The sequence below is a fragment of the Beta vulgaris genome, chromosome 5 (assembly GCF_026745355.1).
Source record: "Beta vulgaris subsp. vulgaris cultivar EL10 chromosome 5, EL10.2, whole genome shotgun sequence".
NCBI classification, from domain to species: Eukaryota; Viridiplantae; Streptophyta; class Magnoliopsida; order Caryophyllales; family Amaranthaceae; genus Beta; species Beta vulgaris.
The window spans coordinates 22,847,679-22,865,770 of NC_079206.1; the positions used below are offsets into that span (position 1 = coordinate 22,847,679).

Sequence of the window (18,092 nt, forward strand, 5' to 3'; positions counted from 1 at the left end):
AATTGAAAATAAGTTGAGAAGAACAATCCCTTAATTACTTTCGGTTATTTGTGAATAGTGCGAACCACTATTGTGCCTCCTTTAGTCCTTTCGAATTAACACCTCTTCAAAATCAAGCTCCTATCAATTCAATATAAGTATGCATAATATCATTCTGATTGCCAAGATCAATCTATAATGCCTCTTATTGTTGGTGAATGTGACTATTTTATAGGATCGGTAATTGGAGGGGAGGTGTTATATAAAGGATTGATTTTGGACTAGGGATACGAGTTCCAATTTAGACGTATTATTACATAATCCTGGAGTATTTAAATTGATTTTATTCTGTAAAAATTAATCGAATTTACAATCGTATTAATTCATAATGTTTGTATTCTATTTCGAGTGTCCCAAAATTTTATTGTCTCTACTTTTGAAATGGTATTTTATTCCAAAAATGTCATCAACAACCAAGTTTCATACCTATTTTGACCTCATTTTACATGGAAAGTTATAGTTACATGGCCCACATTTAATATCTAACCTTACTTTTTACCTGGAAAGTTATAGCCCCAATTAATATTTCAGTTCGTCTTGCAAGAGACCGCCTAATTATAAGTTATAATTAGGCAGGCCCAGGCCCAATACCATTTACCCATAGCAGCCTATTAGCTCACAATCCATAAACCCAACCAAAAACAAAAATAAATGAAACTGTAAACGCCATTGATGCGTTTCAAAACCTCAAACTGCAAGCTCTCTCTTCATTTCAGCTTGGTATTTGCCCAAAAATCGCTCATAAACACTCGAAAACTCATCAAATTTCAGAGAAATTTCATTCTCTTTGTTGTTTGTTGAAGAACACCCAAAATTCAGTTGGGTTTTTGCCCAAAAATTGCCCAAAAAACGCTCCAAATTTCAGAGAAATTTCAATCTCTTTGTTGTTTGTTAAAGAACACCCAAAATTCAGTTGGATAATTGTTTCGAAAAGGTCAGTAAGCAATTTCGCTTTGATTTTTGGACTAAATTCAGTTTGTAGCTTAGTTTCTTCAATAATTTGCACATGTGTTAAATTTGAGCAAACTTAGTGTTTTCTTTGGTGTAAAATCACTTATAGAGTAAAATTTGAACTTAAATTCAGCTTAATTTGGTGGAAAATCAGCTTAAATTCAATTTGTGTCTTAGATTCTTCAATCTCTCAAATTCAGTTTGTATCTTAGATTCTTCAATCTCTCAAATTATCTTTCTTGTTTGTTTACTTCCATCAATGTGTAACTTAATTGTTGTGGAAATACAGTAGATGATGTAGTTGGGGAGTGGAAAATTGCAAATGTTCATATGAATTGCTTACTGGAGCATTTGACATATAATTGTTGAGTAATAAGTGTACTATTGCAAAACATCAGAATTATTGCACTTCATGCTGCATCTTAATGGCAAGAACAATATTCTCAAACTTCATGTTGCCCACTGCTGACTAGTTTGTGCACTACTTGACAATTAAAATGCACATGGGAGCTGAATTAGTTATTCTAGATTGCATATTACTATTCAGTTATTAATAACCACTTTAAGTCATTTAGTAACCAGTTTAGGTTGATTTGTGATAAGTTTAATTCCATCACTTTGCATATTATTATTCTAGATTCCAAGTTCCTATTTTGTTTTCCAAGTATCATTGTTTTATGTTCAAACAATTTAAAGTATACTAAAGGAAATAAATCAACTGAATTAGCTAGTATTAGTGTATTTGTAACTACTTTAATTCATTTAGTAACCAGTTTAGGTTGATTTGTGATTAGTTTAATTCAATTATTCCATATTCCTAATTTTGTGTTTACTACCTACTCATTTTGTGTTTGTCTGTAACCTATCACAATTAAAAGATCCTAATTTTGTATTTGTGATCACTTTAATTACTTTAGTATCCAATATAACTTGATTGTTGATTCGGTTCTTAATGGCTAGATTTTGTTGCTATGTACATTGACTAATGTTTCTACAATCGATTTTGGGCGAATTGGGGAGTTTTTTGCTATAGTACTGTTGTGAAATGTTGTGGTTGTAATTGCTGTGAAATTGCTACTATGAAGTTGCAGTTGGAGTTGCTTGTTCCCTGTTGATTAGATGATGCCTCCCATGCCAAATCTTTCTTTGCTTTGGTGGTGGACTGTATATTTGTCTCATGCAGTTTATATTATTAAGTAACTACTTTAATTTCTTTTGTCACCAGTTTAAATTCTTTGGTAAACACTGGTTTTTTTGTAAGCATTTGGAATCATTTGGTATATACTTGAAGTGAATTTTTTGTATAATTTGATTTAAATTATTTAATTATTATTTTATCATTTGCACAAACCTTTGATATCAAGCACGATTGAAGTTAGGGCGTGATCTAGATGTTTGCTACAACATGCACACAAGAAGGTTGGAGGAGTTGAAAAAGAGTGCAGTTGAGAACTCTGAACCAATACAAGAGGGATCTCCTATAATGACTCAACTATTAGAAGTCCAAAAGTGTTGAAATTGATGAGATCGAAAAGCTCCTACAAACGACTAAGAAAGCAACTGCAGACATGCCCTCGTTTGACTTGGGTATACTTGGGCTCAACGATATACCCCTGCAGCCACCACAACAGACACAAGCAGCTGACCCTAATCCAGCGTATTACAGGAGATCAAAAAGACGCCAAGACATTAAATTCCCTGTAGTTCTGGAAAAAATTGTTGAACCCTAGTTTTGATAATGACAAAGAAACAAAGGAACAAACTAAGTAGTGAACTAATGAATTATTTAAGTGTATGGTGTTTAAGGTATCAATGCAAGGAACTGGGAGAATACGAAGTCAATGAAGAAGTCAAGAGAGGATTTCAAAGGCTAAGTAAAGAAGTTTTTATGTTGATACTGGAGCAAGCATTGGATCAAGAATAATAGAAGCTAGGCGTTTTATTTTCTAGTTCCAATGTAAAGGAACAAAGAAAGAATGGTAAGGAACTGTGGCAGAATATTTGAGAATGAAGCGTTTGTTCCTTTGTAAGGAACAAACTCAGTGGCACTTAGCAAATATGTTAAAGGAACTGAACTAATATAAGGAACTAGACTTAGGCGTGTAACGGTTAAAATGATAAGGAGTAAGTCATGCCTAGATTATAGGAAATTATTATTTCTAATTTCAAATGATAAAATCAGTTTTAAAAAGAAAATCTGTTTTGGAAAAGATTTTATTTTTCGGAAAATAAGAAAATAAATATCCGGTTGTTAGAAAGATTTTATTTCAAAGATATTATTTTCTTAAAGATTAGAAATTCAGATTTAAAGATAAAAAGAGTTTATAAAAACTGATTTTCGGATAATGCTCAAGGAACCTCTATTATTTAAAAGTAATGGCTGCATTTTATCCACGTTCATTTATAGTTCATGGGATCATGGGACATGATGTAAAACATGTTCCTTAGGGGAAGGAACATCATGGGTAAATGGATTAAAACGTGTACTCTAACATTAATCCCACGATCTTTATAATTAACACTATAAATATAGAAGTCTAGATAAGTTCCAAAGTGTGTCTGACTAAGTAATTAAGTGAGTTTAACTTATTAAGTGTCAGTGCCTTATTCTCTCATAATAGCCATTTGTTCTTTGCCTTCTTACTCTAATTCCACTAAGCTTATTTCGATCAATTGTATTTTGGTTTTTGGGGTAAGGGAACTTTGAGTGAAGTTCTGTAAGAGAAAGGCTTTGAGTGAAGCTTGTATGTGTGAGAAAACTTCGAGTGAAGTTGAGAGGAACTGTTGTTAAGGGAATAGTGGTTCGGGAACTTGAGTTTAGGAACTCAAGGTGTGGCTCGAGTTAGAATTAGGTTGTAACAGAGTTGTTTGGCCTAATTAGTGAAAGTGTTGAGTTTAAAAATCCCTTGTGTTCCTTTAGCTTGTTTATTCGTTTAAGTTTTAATTTCCGCAAAAAGTTACGTTTATTTCTACACCTACAATTCACCCCCCTCTTGTAGTGTTCCTAGGGAAATAACAATTGGTATCAGACAGAACTCACGTAAGATAGGAAACCCTATTGAGAAAAGATCCAAGGAACAATGAATACCACCGAGAAACTTGAAGAAGGTTATTCCACTCAAAGGCCTCCTATGTTCAATGGGAAGTACTACAACTATTGGAAGAACCGCATGGAGATATTCATCAAGGCTGAAAACTATCAGGTATGGAGAGTCATTGAAGTTGGTGATTTCGAAGTCACAACTACAAATGACAAAAATGAGGTAACTCTTAAACCCCTCTCTGATTATGACAAATCTGATTTTGAAAAAATGGAAGTAAATGCCATGGCTATTAAATATTGCATTGTGGACTTGGACCCCATGAACATAATAGGATCATGGGATGCAAATCCGCAAAGCAAATATGGGATTTACTAGAAGTAACCCACGAAGGAACTAATGAAGTTAAAAGATCGAAAATTGATTTACTTATGAATCAATATGAACTGTTCTGCATGAAATCCAAAGAAAGCATCCGAGACATGTTTACTCGTTTTACTAACATTATAAATGAGTTGGCTTCTCTTGGAAAGTTTATTTCATCTGAGGAACAGGTTCGAAAGGTTCTTAGGAGTCTTCCTAAGGACAGATGGATGGCTAAAGTCACGCTCTTCAAGAAACAAAAGACTTCACTAAGTTCAACTTAGAACAGCTGGCAGGGTCACTTATGACTCATGAGCTTCACCTTGATACTGAATATGGTGAAAGCTCCAAATCAAAATCAATTGCTCTCAAAGCAGATGATGAAGATGATTCGGACTCTGAAGAAGAAGAAGCAGCCCTCATGGTTCGAAAATTTCGAAAGATGTACAGGAACATGAAGAATGGAAACTTCAAAGGTAAAACTAAGAAATTTTCTAACAAAGCTGCTTGTCATAAATGTGGAAGTACAGATCACTTCATCAAGAGAATGTCCTCTTTGGGAAAAGACAAAACCAAAGAAAGGAACAAGGAACGCTTTGCTGAAAGGAACAAAGAATCAAAAGCACCTTTCTCTAAGGCAAATGCGCAAAGCTATGATAGCTGCTTGGGGAGATTCAGAGACGGAAGAAGAAGAGGAACAACCAACTGAAGAAACAGCAAACCTTTGCCTCATGGCAAACACTGACGAAAAAGAAGATGAAGAAAAATTGAGGTAAGTCAACATGGACTTGAGTCAGAACTAGATGGTAAAACTAGGACTGAAATATATGATCTTCTTTATGATGCAATTCTTGAATGTAGAGATGAACGTGAAAAACGTGAACAAACGGAACAAGCCTTAAAGGTTTGCAAGGAACACATAGAATGGCTTAAGAAAATGAGAACTGATGTCGAAACTAGATTTTTTGATTTGTTGATAAAAACTTAAAAATCAAAGAATTTTATGAGAGTTTGAAAAATGAAAATTATCTAATTAATTTAGAGATTTCACACTTGAAGGAATTTGTCCCTGTTCTGAGTTCCTTTGATATAAGATCAACCCCTTTGAAAGGATACAGATCTGAGATTGAAAAATAAATAAAGGAAAAATATTTTAAAGGAACAGATCTGTAATCTTAAAAAGGAACTGGTTGTCGCAAGGAACAGAGGCAAAATCATGAAAGTTCCTAAGTGGATTGAGAAACCACAGACCAAAAGGAAGGAAGGTCTTGGTTTTGAAAACTACAAGAAAAGGAACAAGACAAAGAAATATGTTGATCTACCTAGTGATAAGTTCTGTATGTATTGTGGCAAGGTAGGTCATTACATAAATCAATGTCAACTAAAATCTGAGATGATTGGGAAAAATGTGACAATAAGTAAGAAAAAATGGGTTGTCAAAACAAATCCTAGTCAAGAACAGGAACCCACGAAAGATGGGGTTCCTTCAACTAAAAACTAGTTGATTTTTGCAGGTTGGAGTGAGGGGGAACAACACTTGGTATCTCGATAGTGGTTGTTCCAAGCACATGACAGGAGACAAAACGAAGTTTCTCTCACTCACAACCTATGAAGGTGGCAGTGTAACATTTGGTGATAATAAGAAAGGTAACAATGTTGCTATGGGTAAGGTCGGTAAGTCACCATTACACTCCATTGAAAATGTATTTTTAGTTGAAGGTCTAAAACATAATCTATTAAGCATTTCTCAATTCTGTGACAAAGGAAATACTGTAAAATTTGATAAAGAAAAATGCTTAATCATCAACATTAAAACTAAGAAGGTTATTTGGAAGGAACAAGGAAAGGGAACACATACATTGTGGATCTAGACCTTGTTCCTCAAATCAATTTAACTTGTCTTAGTGTTATTGAAGATGATTCACTTCTAGGCACAAGCGTCTAGGACATGCTAGCTTTTCATTACTTGAGAAACTTAGATCAAAAGACCTTGTTTTAGGATTACCATCATAAAATTTCATATTGATCAAGTTTGTGATGCATGTGCACGAGGAAACAAGTAAGATCCTCTTTCAAATCTAAAACGATTGTAAGTACCACTAAACCATTAGAGTTAATTCATATGGACTTATGTGGACCCATGAGAATTCAAAGCAGAAGTGGAAAGAGTATGTACTTGTGATTGTAGATGACTACTCTAGGTACACTTGGGTTATTTTTCTCTCTAGTAAAGATGAAACTTATGATGAGTTCCTTGTCTTTGCTAAAAGAGTTCAAAACCTAAGTGGACATAAAATAATGCACATTAGATCAGATCATGGCAAGGAATTCGAAAATTATAAATTTGATGACCTAAGCAGAGATAATGGCCTAGATCATAATTTTTCTGCCCCTAGAACACCACAACAAAATGGTGTTGTAGAAAGGAAAAATAGAACTTTGGAGGAAATGTCTAGAACCATGTTAATTGCTAGTGAACTTCCAAGGAACTTTTGGGCTGAAGCTGTTAATACTGCTTGTCACATAATTAATCGTGCCATGATGAGACCTATCATTAATAAAACTCCTTATGAACTTTACTTTGGAAAGAAACCAAACATCACCTATTTTAGAACATTTGGATGCAAATGTTATGTGCATAATAATGGAAAAGATAATCTTGGAAAATTTGATGCAAGGAGTGATGAAGCAACATTTTTAGGATACTCCTCACATAGTAAAGCTTATAGAGTATATATAACAAGAGAACTATGTGTGTTGAAGAAAGCATTCATGTAATCTTTGATGAATCTGACAAACATAATCCAAGCATACAGGTTGATGACTATGAGATAGGATTAGCGCAACCTAGTCAAGGAACACAGATTCACAAGAAGAAGAAGAAGTGAAAGAGGAAAGGAACGAGGAATTCGAAAATAATGAGATCAATGATTCCTGTTCCTCAAGGAGGAGAAGATGCTCTGTTCCTCTAAATGAAGGAACTGAGTCCACCGAGGCTAACAGAGGAACAACTGAGCAGAGTTCCTCATCCACTCAAGGAACTCATGAGGAACAATATGTTCCTATAAGAGAGTTTCAACCAAAACCTTGGAGATTACAAAAGTCACATCCTGTGGAACTCATAATCAGCAACATATCCAAAGACATAGCTTTCAGTGTTGGTTTGTGTGCTAGATTTCAAGCAAATCCAAAGGAGTCTCACCTCACTGCTGTGAAGAGAATTCTTAGATACCTTAAAGGAACAGATGATCTTGGACTCTACTATCCAAGAAGTGATACATTCGAACTAAAAGGATATGCAGATGCATATTATGCTGGGGATCTTGTTAATAGGAAAAGCACCTCAGGTATGGCACAATTCCTTGGTCATAGTTTAGTTTCTTGGAGTACCAAGAAACAAAACACAGTTGCTTTATCCACTGCTGAAGCAGAATATGTAGCTGCTGCTGCATGTTGCTCTCAAATGCTTTGGATAAAACAACAACTTAGTGACTATGGAATAAACTTTAAATGTGTTTCTATTTATTGTGACAATACAAGTGCTATTAGTATATCTAAAGATCCAGTGCATCACTCTAGAGTAAAGCATATACATATAAGACATCACTTTTTAAGAGAAAATGTTGAAAAAGGTTTGATTAAACTTGAGTTTTGTCAAACTGATTATCAGATTGCTGATATCCTAACTAAGCCTTTGCAAAGAGATAGATATGAAAAATTAAGGCTTGAGTTAGGCTTAATAAAAATTAAGTGATTGTTCCTATGTCAATTCCCCCATGTTTGAATCAATTTGAGTGACTGTGTGTGTTAAAAATAATTGTGTTTAATTGCCTAAGACCATTGCAAATTGGAATGTTGCAAAACATAAACATGAAGTCAAAGAAATTAAATAACTCACAAATGTCACATAATACTCCCCTTACTGTTCCTAAGGTCAAGAAACATGCATAGTATGAAGGATATTGATATGTAGCATTAGTTGTTCCTATAGCACAAGTTCCTTAGCATTTATTTTCTTTCAAAAATTAAAATTCATAAAAATCCGAAAAATCCGATAAAATTCCAAAAAATTAAGGGAACCAGTTTAATCAAATCTTGGTTCTTTTTATCTTTTCGTTTTCTCTCTTTTATTTTATTTTTATTCTTTTGCTTTATTTCTTTCCCGCGTGTCATAATTACTATTACATGCAAAACTTCCTTCTTCAATCCATCTAAAGAAACCTGTTCCTCTCAAACGCTTCATCTTCACCAAATCCGAAACCTCATCACACCCTTTGAAACTCCATAAAAACCTCCAAACCTTCAAAAATCATGGCAAAAACTTCAAGAAACTCACCTTTTCCAACACCAAAAACAACCGACACTTCAAAAATGGAAATTTCTTCATCTCCAACTAAAACCCTTGAAACCGACATAATTCAAGAAAACCCCATAGAGGAACAGCAAGTAGAATCTCCTAGAAGGAGCATGAGAAGAAGAAAATTGATTGGGAAGACGATGAAGAAGAAACCCCGGAACAATCTCAGGGGGAAGAAGAAGAACTGCACATGTTCCTTCCAAAGGAACTGTTTCGTCTTCCAAGAAAAGGGTCGAACGAAGTGAATCTAGGTATGTCTTGGGCTTTTGCGTCGATTTAGAATGGGCCAATAAAATTGAATTTCTAGAATTAACCTCCATTCTAAAGGAACAAGGCATGGAATTCTTGTTTGAATTCGCCTTTAATAATGCTCTTGTTCCTCTAGCTATGGATGAGTTTTGTGCAAATTTTGTTAATACTAATGGAACTTGCACAACTGAAGTTAGAGGAAAGAAAATACGGTTTAATCAAGCAACTTTAAGCAAATGGTTGGACCACCATAGGGGTCAAGCAAGGGAACATCTTGAATGAGAAGACCCTAAATGGACTTGGATTGTCCGTCCAAGAAGGTGTTCTCATTCAAGGAAGAATGGCTTCCAGTTCCTCAAAAAAGAAAAATGCCCAAACTGACTAGTTAAGAAGAATGATGATGTAATCTTGGATAACCCTGTTCCTAAGCCGGAGGAACCGAAACCTAAGAGCGCAAACACATTGCCACTAAGCCTAAACCCTCTGTTCCTTTGAGAGTGAGAAAGAGCACTCGTCGAAAAATTGCTACTGTTCCTGTTCCTTCCAATGAGGACTCTCCTTTAGTCCTTTCGGATAATGAGGAACAGGACCCTCTACTCTCAGGAACCAATACCTCCACCATCTCCCAAACTCTCTGTTCCTTTCACAAAAATACCCTCCATTTCCCCTTCGTCCTTCTCTGTTCCTTCAAGTTTTGAGCAGTTGAAGGATGAAATAAAAGTCCCTAATCCTTTTGCTTCCACCTCCACAACTCTTCCACCCACACCACCATTCCTTCCTCCCATTTATCACCCTTCACCTTCTGTTTCCATTCCTGGACCAGATGAGCCTTCCACTCAAACCTCTCCAGTTCCTTCACAACATCCCCCCTCTGCCTCTAGTTCCAAGGGTAAGGAACAGGAAAATCCGGATGATACTAACTGGGTTAATGAAGTCTGCCTTCCTGCACAACATATGATAAAATTCTACAATCATCTTCATTGGACTTTGGATGCCAAAACTGATACTATGATAAGTCTTATGAAGAAATTGAGTGATACCGTGGTTGCGCAGCAACAGAAGATGGAAACTATGGCTCGTACCTTGGAGGAGCTGAAGGAACAGGTTGAACTACATCATGGGGTGGTGATGAAAAAGTTGGAGGATGTGGTTGAAGAAGAAGTTGTAGAGGAACACCATTCCCCTTCCCTTTCTTAGTTTCTTTTATTGTTTTGTTGTTCCCGTTTCTTTCATCAAGGAACACAACTTTTGTTTCTTCCTTTTTCTTTTCTTTCTTTTTTAGTTATGGAACAAGTGCTATATAATCAATGACTTTTGCTATATTGTCTATGTTTCTAAATGCTTTGCATAATTTCTTCCTTGGAATGGCTAGTATTATGTGATTGATGTTTGAGCAAGTTTACTCTTTGATTTTCTAACTTAACCACTAATGGTGCTTGCATATTGGTCTTAAGGTGTTAAATCAATTCATCAATTCATACAGAGTCTATTCTTTTGAGGATGACAAAGGGGAAAAGGATTTAATGAACAAACTGTACATAAACTTAAAAAAAATGAAAATTTGAAAAAAATTAAAAATTGGATAAGGTAAATGAAAAATCAAAAATAGGTTAAGGTAAATGAAAAATCAAACTTCAGTTACTCACATAATTATGTTTTATTTTTCATTTTCTTCTTTATGTTTTTATTCACTTATATTATTTGTTATTTTTCTTAGTTTGTACCTTTGTTGTCATCATCAAAAAGGGGGAAATTGTTGAACCCTAGTTTTGATAATGACAAAGAAACAAAGGAACAAACTAAGTAGTGAACTAATGAATTATTAAGTGTATGATGTTTAGGTATCAATGCAAAGGAACTGGGAGAATACGAAGTCAATGAAGAAGTCAAGAGAGGATTTCAAAGGCTAAGTAAAGAAGTTTCTATGTTGATACTGGAGCAAGCATTGGATCAAGAATAATAATAGAAGCTAGGCGTTTTATTTTCTAGTTCCAATGTAAAGGAACAAAGAAAGAATGGTAAGGAACTGTGGCAGAATATTTGAGAATGAAGCGTTTGTTCCTTTGTAAGGAACAAACTCAGTGCACTTAGCAAATATGTTAAAGGAACTGAACTAATATAAGGAACTAGACTTAGCGTGTAACGGTTAAAATGATAATGGAGTAAGTCATGCCTAGATTATAGGAAATTAGTTATTTCTAATTTCAAATGATAAAGCAGTTTAAAAAAGAAAATCTGTTTTGGAAAAGATTTTATTTTTCGGAAAATAAGAAATAAATATCCGGTTGTTAGAAAGATTTTATTTCAAAGATATTATTTTCTTAAAGATTAGAAATTCAGATTTAAAGATAAAAAGAGTTTATAAAAACTGATTTTCGGATAATGCTCAAGGAACCTCTATTATTTAAAAGTAATGGCTGCATTTTATCCACGTTCATTTATAGTTCATGGGATCATGGGACATGATGTAAACATGTTCCTTAGGGGAAGGAACATCATGGGTAAATGGATTAAAACGTGTACTCTAACATTAATCCCACGATCTTTATAATTAACACTATAAATATAGAAGTCTAGATAAGTTCCAAAGTGTGTCTGACTAAGTAATTAAGTGAGTTTAATTTATTAAGTGTCAGTGCCTTTATTCTCTCATAATAGCCATTTGTTCTTTGCCTTCTTACTCTAATTCCACTAAGCTTATTTCGATCAATTGTATTTTGGTTTTTGGGTAAGGGAACTTTGAGTGAAGTTCTGTAAGAGAAAGGCTTTGGGTGAAGCTTGTATGTGTGAGAAAACTTCGAGTGAAGTTGAGTGGAACTGCTGTTAAGGGAACAGTGGTTCGGAAACTTGAGTTTAGGAACTCAAGGTGTGTGGCTCGAGTTAGAATTAGGTTGTAACTGAGTTGTTTGGCCTAATTAGTGAAAGTGTTGAGTTTAAAAATCGAAATACATTTTATAGCTATGAAATTTTGCCAAACAAATATTACAATTTGAATCCAACTTCTCTTTTAACGACGCCAAAAAGCGTTCAGATTCAGACGCGGCAAGGTGTTGCAAGTCATCGCGAATGGAGACGCTTTTACGCGACGAGACAACTGGGGACTATATTAGGCGTCGAGAATGGCGACGTTTTTAGGCATTGTAAATTACCTACTCAATTGGCGCGACGCTTTTTAACAGCGTCGCAAGCAAATTTAGCGACGCTTTTTGGCGTCGCAAATAGGTTAAAAAGCGTCGCCAAAACACGCTTTTTGTTAATCAATACACGAAATAAAATACAACAACTTTAAAATACTTTAAATCCCCTTTAAAAATATCCAAAAGTTGTTTTTTTCTATTAAAACTTCAATTACTTTTAATATCTAGTATAGTACTACCATACTAGTAATTAAAATTCTTAAAACTTCATTATTAAAACCCTTTCTAAAATTCCAGCAACTTATAAAATTATATATCTCTCTTTAAACATACATAAACATGCTTAAATTCATAATTTAAAACAATCTCATAGTTTATAACATGTTACTATGATTTTCCAATAATTAACACCCTAAAAATCCATGCTTATTTGATAATTAAAAACTCAATCTAAGAATAATAATCAAATCTGAAATTTTATTCTTTTAATACATAATATATATGAATCAATATTAATCATTAAAACAGTAATTTAAAGTTAATAATCATGATTAGTATTAAAATAAAGCACAAAAACATGATCTTTAATGAAAACTTGAGGAAGAAGAAAAGAAATTAACCAACAATTCAAGGAACCAAGAAGAAGAGGAGGCGTCGGAAACAAGGTAGGCACAGCAGTGGCGCACAAAGGGATTTATGATTTTGGAGGTGAAGTGACGTTTCTTGTCGAAGAAGAAACGTTACTTGAAGAAGATGAAAAAAAAACTTGAGAGAGAAAGGAAGAATCACGTGGGAAGAGGAGAGAGCAGGGAGACCGGCTGGTATGAGGGAGGAGAGAGAAAATAATATTTGTGTGGTAAAAATAATTGGGTCGAAGGTATTTATAAAGAGGTTTTTTCTTTTGGGCTTAGGAAAAGGCGATTGGGTTCAAATAGAGTTTGATGGTGACTAGGATTAATGAATTAGAACTCCTAACATCAATATAAATCATTTTCCTAATCTACTTAGAATTATGGGTTCCTCAAGCTCATTTAAACTTCTTTTCCAAATCAAATTAGTATTTCAAATATTTTTTAAAGTATGCCTAAACAAAATATTTTTAACTTCCTTTAATCCTTAAAATAATTTCTTTGACTTTCAAAATAGTCAATCTTCTTTAAATAAATAAATCTTTTCAAACTAATTTATGTTTAAATATAAATATATAAATACTAAATACTAGAAAATCCATTAAATTATGAGGGATTACAATCTACCCCTCTTAAAAGAAGTTTCGTCCCGAAACATGACACGAAAAACTCACACATTTTCAAAAGTTTGAAACTCATCTTTCCTTTGAAAAATATTGTGCCACTTATGTGCACACTTTTACTAACTTAAAATACTTATGTTACTTATGAACACGTTTTCTTATGCGGAGAATCTACTTCTTTTGCACCAGTATGTGCAAATTACCCAAAATAGGCATACAAATGCATAACAATCCCATAAAATAGACAAAAAGCGCGAAATTTATCGCATTTTATCCCCCTTAAAGAAAACGAGTTACACCCTCGTAACTCACCTCAAGGAACAAGTATGTATACTTCTTTTTCATCTCATCTTCGGCTTCCCACGTTGCCTCTTCAGAATCGTGGTTAGACCAAAGTAATTTCATCATGTGGACGTCCTTATTGCCACTATGTTAGGAGTTAGGGGTTAGGTAGAGAGAGAGGTTAATTAGGGATTTAGATAAAAATATGGTTAATGACTAACGGAGCTAACCGTCGTTAGTCATTAAAGACATTTTTATGTATTACCATTAAACTTTGGGGTACCTCATGAATTTTTGAAAAAATGCGAGGATAACTGGTGAATTTTCTGAAAACTCAGGAGTAGTTGGTGAAAAACCGTCTTTCTCGGTTTTAGTCAATGGTGTTCCTGGTGAATCGTTTAGATCTTCTCAAGGTCTTCATCAGGGTGACCCTTTATCACCCTATCTGTTTATTTTGTGTGCTGAGTTATTAGCTCGTAATTTTTCTCTTGCCAGTTCTCAGCGAGAAAAACTAGTAGGTGTCTCTATTGGTCATTCAGGGATTTGTATTCCCTTTCTTACCTTTGCTGATGATATTTTTTCAAAAGCCTCAGAATCTAGTTGTCACTTCGATCAATTTTAGATAAATATTGCTCTCGGTCAGGTCAGTTGGTGAATTATCATAAATTATCGTTTCAGGTGACTAGTAATATTTCCGAATCGGAAAAGCGAAATTTTGCTTCTATTTTGGGCATGGTTGAATCTGAGGATCTGGGGGGCAGTACCTTCGATGCCCGATTACCTCACAACGTGTAACTAAAGAAACCTTTGGCAAAGTGGTCTCTAAAGTCATCAATCAACTGCCCAAATGGAAAGCCAACTCTCTCTCTCTCAAGCAGGCCGTTTGATTTTAATTCAGTCGAATTTGGCCACAAAAGCCAACTATCAGATGCAAAGTTTTTATTTACCTAAAACTATTTTAACTTCTCTCGACAAAACTTATAGAAACTTCTTCTAGAAAAAGGACCCTTCTAATGCATCTGCGAACCTTATTGGGTGGGATAGAATCTGTAAACCCAAGTGTTTTGGTGGTTTGGGCTTAAGAAAAGCGGAAACTAATATTATTGCAATGCAGCTTAAACTTGTTTGGAAATTCCTTAAGGATGATAACAGTCTTTGGGTGAAACTGGTCCGTAAAAAATATCTTAAGAATGATTCTTTGTTTACGCACAAAGTTTCAGTTCTAGCCTCTTGGCAATGGAAACACCTCATGCGATTGCGCAACATGTTTTGCCAAGGCCTAAGGTGGCAAATAGGGAATGGGTCTGACATTCGATTCTAGGATGATAACTGGTTGCTGCCGTCCCCTCTCAGCTCTTTGCTGATTCCCACCGGATAGTTCTCACTCCCTTTTGGTGAGTGATTTTATTTTACCTTGTAGGACTTGGGATCGGAGTAAATTGGCGCGTTACCTCCCTCACTACCTTGTTGAAAAAGCTCTCTCATTCTTCATCCCTTTTCACTCTCAACAAGACTCTTTGGTTTGGGGACTTACGGCAGACGGGCAATTTTCTGTCAAATCAGGTGCTCTTTTAGTACAAGGTCTTGTCAATGGTGACGTTACCAAAGTAGATTATGCTTGGATTTGGAAACTCCTCCCCCCCCCCCTAAAATAAAGAATTTTCTTTGAAAGGCCTGTAATGATGGCCTCCCTTCCAAAGAACGTTTGGAGCGAAGTCACATATCTTTCTTCCACAGGACTGTCCATTCTGTAATTTCCAGTCTGAATCTATTAATCATCTATGTTTCTCGTGCCCTTTTTCGGTGGATACCTTTGCAGCTTTGCACCATGACTTTTCTTGCATGCTTTCCCTGTTTTGTCTCATCTGTTGGCTCAGCCTTTTAGTCAGATTATTAATCACTGCGTTGTTATTATATCCAGTGAAGATTGTAATATTCTTGCTATTGGGTGGTGGTTTATTTGGTATTTTAGAAATCAAGTTGTGCTTAAAGAAGAGTCTTCCTCGACCTCAGCTGCAACTGTTATAAACAATTTCTCAAAAAATTGGCTTAGGAGTAAATCCGTTATTCACCAGTTCTTACCTAGATTGTGTGGGCCAGCCCGTAATTCAGTTAAGATAGAACGTAAAGGAGATTCAGTGATCTCCCCCCCCCCTTATGGGACTTTTAAAGTAAATTTTGATGGTTCCAAACTGAAATGAGGCAAAGCTTCTTGTGGGTTTGTTTTGCGCGATGACCAAGGGGTTGTCCTCCTGGCCGACACTAAGGCTCTTGGTAGCACTACATCTATTCTTCAAGCGGAGGCAAGGGGGCTAAGAGAGGGCATTAAGGCCTCTCTCTCAAGGGATAAGCAATATTATCATTGAAGGAGATAACCTCGCGGTCATCAATTCGCTCCGGAATTCTTGGCGTATTTCGTGGGAGGTTGCTAACATTATTTCTGATGCAGGTTGGGACCTAGAGCAGTTCAATTCCTTTCAAGTGGTCCACATCTTCAGGGAGGCTAATCGTGCGACGGACTTCATGGCTAATAAAAGGCCATTCTTGCTCTTCGCTTGTTTATTCCTTCCCTCCGTATGATGTTGATTTCTCTCTTATCATTCGCAAGGATGTTTTAGGTTGGTCCCCGAATTAACGGGGCTTATCTAAGTTTTTTTTTTCCTTATCACAATAAAAAAGAATTTAGAAAATTAGTGAAAAAGATAAAAAAAATATAAAGTTGCATCCCTTGACCCTTATGTCTAAGGAGACCCCACATGCTATCCCATCCTTATTCCTTATGTCCTGTCTCCTGTGTCCTGTCCCGTAGGGCATAGGCCATAACCATAAACCACCCAGGCCCCCACTATAAATATAAATCTTTCACAAAACCCAAACCCATCCTCAGTCCTCAGCAATTCATATTCACTTAGAAGTTGAAGCTAAAGAGTAGAGAACCAAAATTAAAATACTCAAATGGCGGGAAATTTTGGCGCCATTTATCGAACCAGCGAATACATCCCCGCCCTATTTAAACTACTCAACCCTCCATCTTCTCTCTCCTCAAACTTCAAAACCTGTTTAAAAATGGCGGAAAACAACCCAGCAACTCAAAGCCCAGAAATCATGGAACCCTCAACCAAAATCCAAAAGCTTCAACCCCATGAAAATGGAAATGGCGTTGATTCTCTCTCCTTCTTCAAAGTGAAGAAGCTCTCAGAAAAAGCGGTTGTTCCCTCGAGAGGCTCTCCTTTCTCTGCTGGCTACGATCTCTCCAGGTTTTTTTTTAATCTCTTTCTCTCTCTCCAAAACTCTTTAAATTTACCGTTGTTTGAAATTTTGTTGTGTGAATGAATTTACAGTGCAGTTGATACCAAAGTTCCTGCTAGAGGTAAAGCGTTGATTCCTACTGATCTAAGTATCGCTGTTCCTCCAGGAACTTACGCCAGAGTTGGTACGATTTTTTCTCTAATTTTATGTTCATCTTGATTTGTTCGAGGATTTTTTCTGTTTGATCTTGTTTTTCTTTGAAGCATTTCGTCGAACATTTGGTTTGCGTTCATAAACATTCCAATATTAGTTGATTCAACTTTGTGTTAGTTTTCGAAATACACATTAGACTAGATCAACATAGTTTACGAAATTAATTTCAAATCTTCTTTAATTCAAGTTTTTTCAACTCAAAATTTGACATAATTTTCATTAAATTACGATGTGATTTGCTGCAACTCATTTGTACTGATTAATGTATGCAGCACCAAGGTCGGGACTGGCATGGAAGCACTCCATTGATGTAGGAGCAGGAGTCATAGATGCGGATTACAGAGGACCTGTTAAGGTGATTCTGTTCAATCATTCCGATGTTGAATTCGAGGTGAAAGTCGGAGATCGAATTGCGCAGTTGATCATTGAGAAGATTATTACTCCGGATGTTCTTGAGGTCGATGATTTGGACGCTACTGTCAGAGGTGCTGGTGGATTTGGTTCTACTGGTGTTTGAATGTCCAAGAAAAAGAATGGTCTTATTTGTAGTGATTAGTTTATGAATTATGATGATATGAAGATTGATAATTACTGTGCTTTTGGTGAGCGTAACCCTTGTGTTATGCTCAATTTTGCATATATTAGCAGTAGTTTAAATCAGCTTTTGATCTTGTCAATGCATTAGTAGTACATTCATAGGACTGTACTGGTATACTAGTAATGAAATTTGTGGCTCATGAGAGAGCATTGCTAACAGTGATATAGTAGCAGTAATTTTTCTTGATCTTTGTCTGATTTTATTGTCAAACTATTCCCTTGGTTTGATTCATATGGAAAATTTCTGTTGAAATATGTCTTGAATTAATTATCTGGCACTAGGATTAACCAAGCATGGGATTGTTGATCAATGGCTATAATCAGGGCCGTCTTGGACCATTAAGAGGCCCTGTTCTAATCTT

At 35.5% G+C, this 18,092-nt stretch overlaps 1 protein-coding gene across 1 annotated transcript; it reads left to right on the forward strand.

The window, feature by feature from the left end:
• The first annotated feature begins 16,557 nt into the window (after nt 1-16,557).
• LOC104893124 (deoxyuridine 5'-triphosphate nucleotidohydrolase) lies at nt 16,558-17,917 on the forward strand. Its single transcript, XM_010679205.4, has 3 exons — nt 16,558-16,928; nt 17,013-17,104; nt 17,406-17,917. The coding sequence occupies exons 1-3, from the start codon at nt 16,627-16,629 to the stop codon at nt 17,648-17,650; spliced, it is 639 nt and encodes a 212-aa protein (XP_010677507.1). The 5' UTR covers nt 16,558-16,626; the 3' UTR covers nt 17,651-17,917.
• The last annotated feature ends 175 nt before the right edge of the window (nt 17,918-18,092 follow it).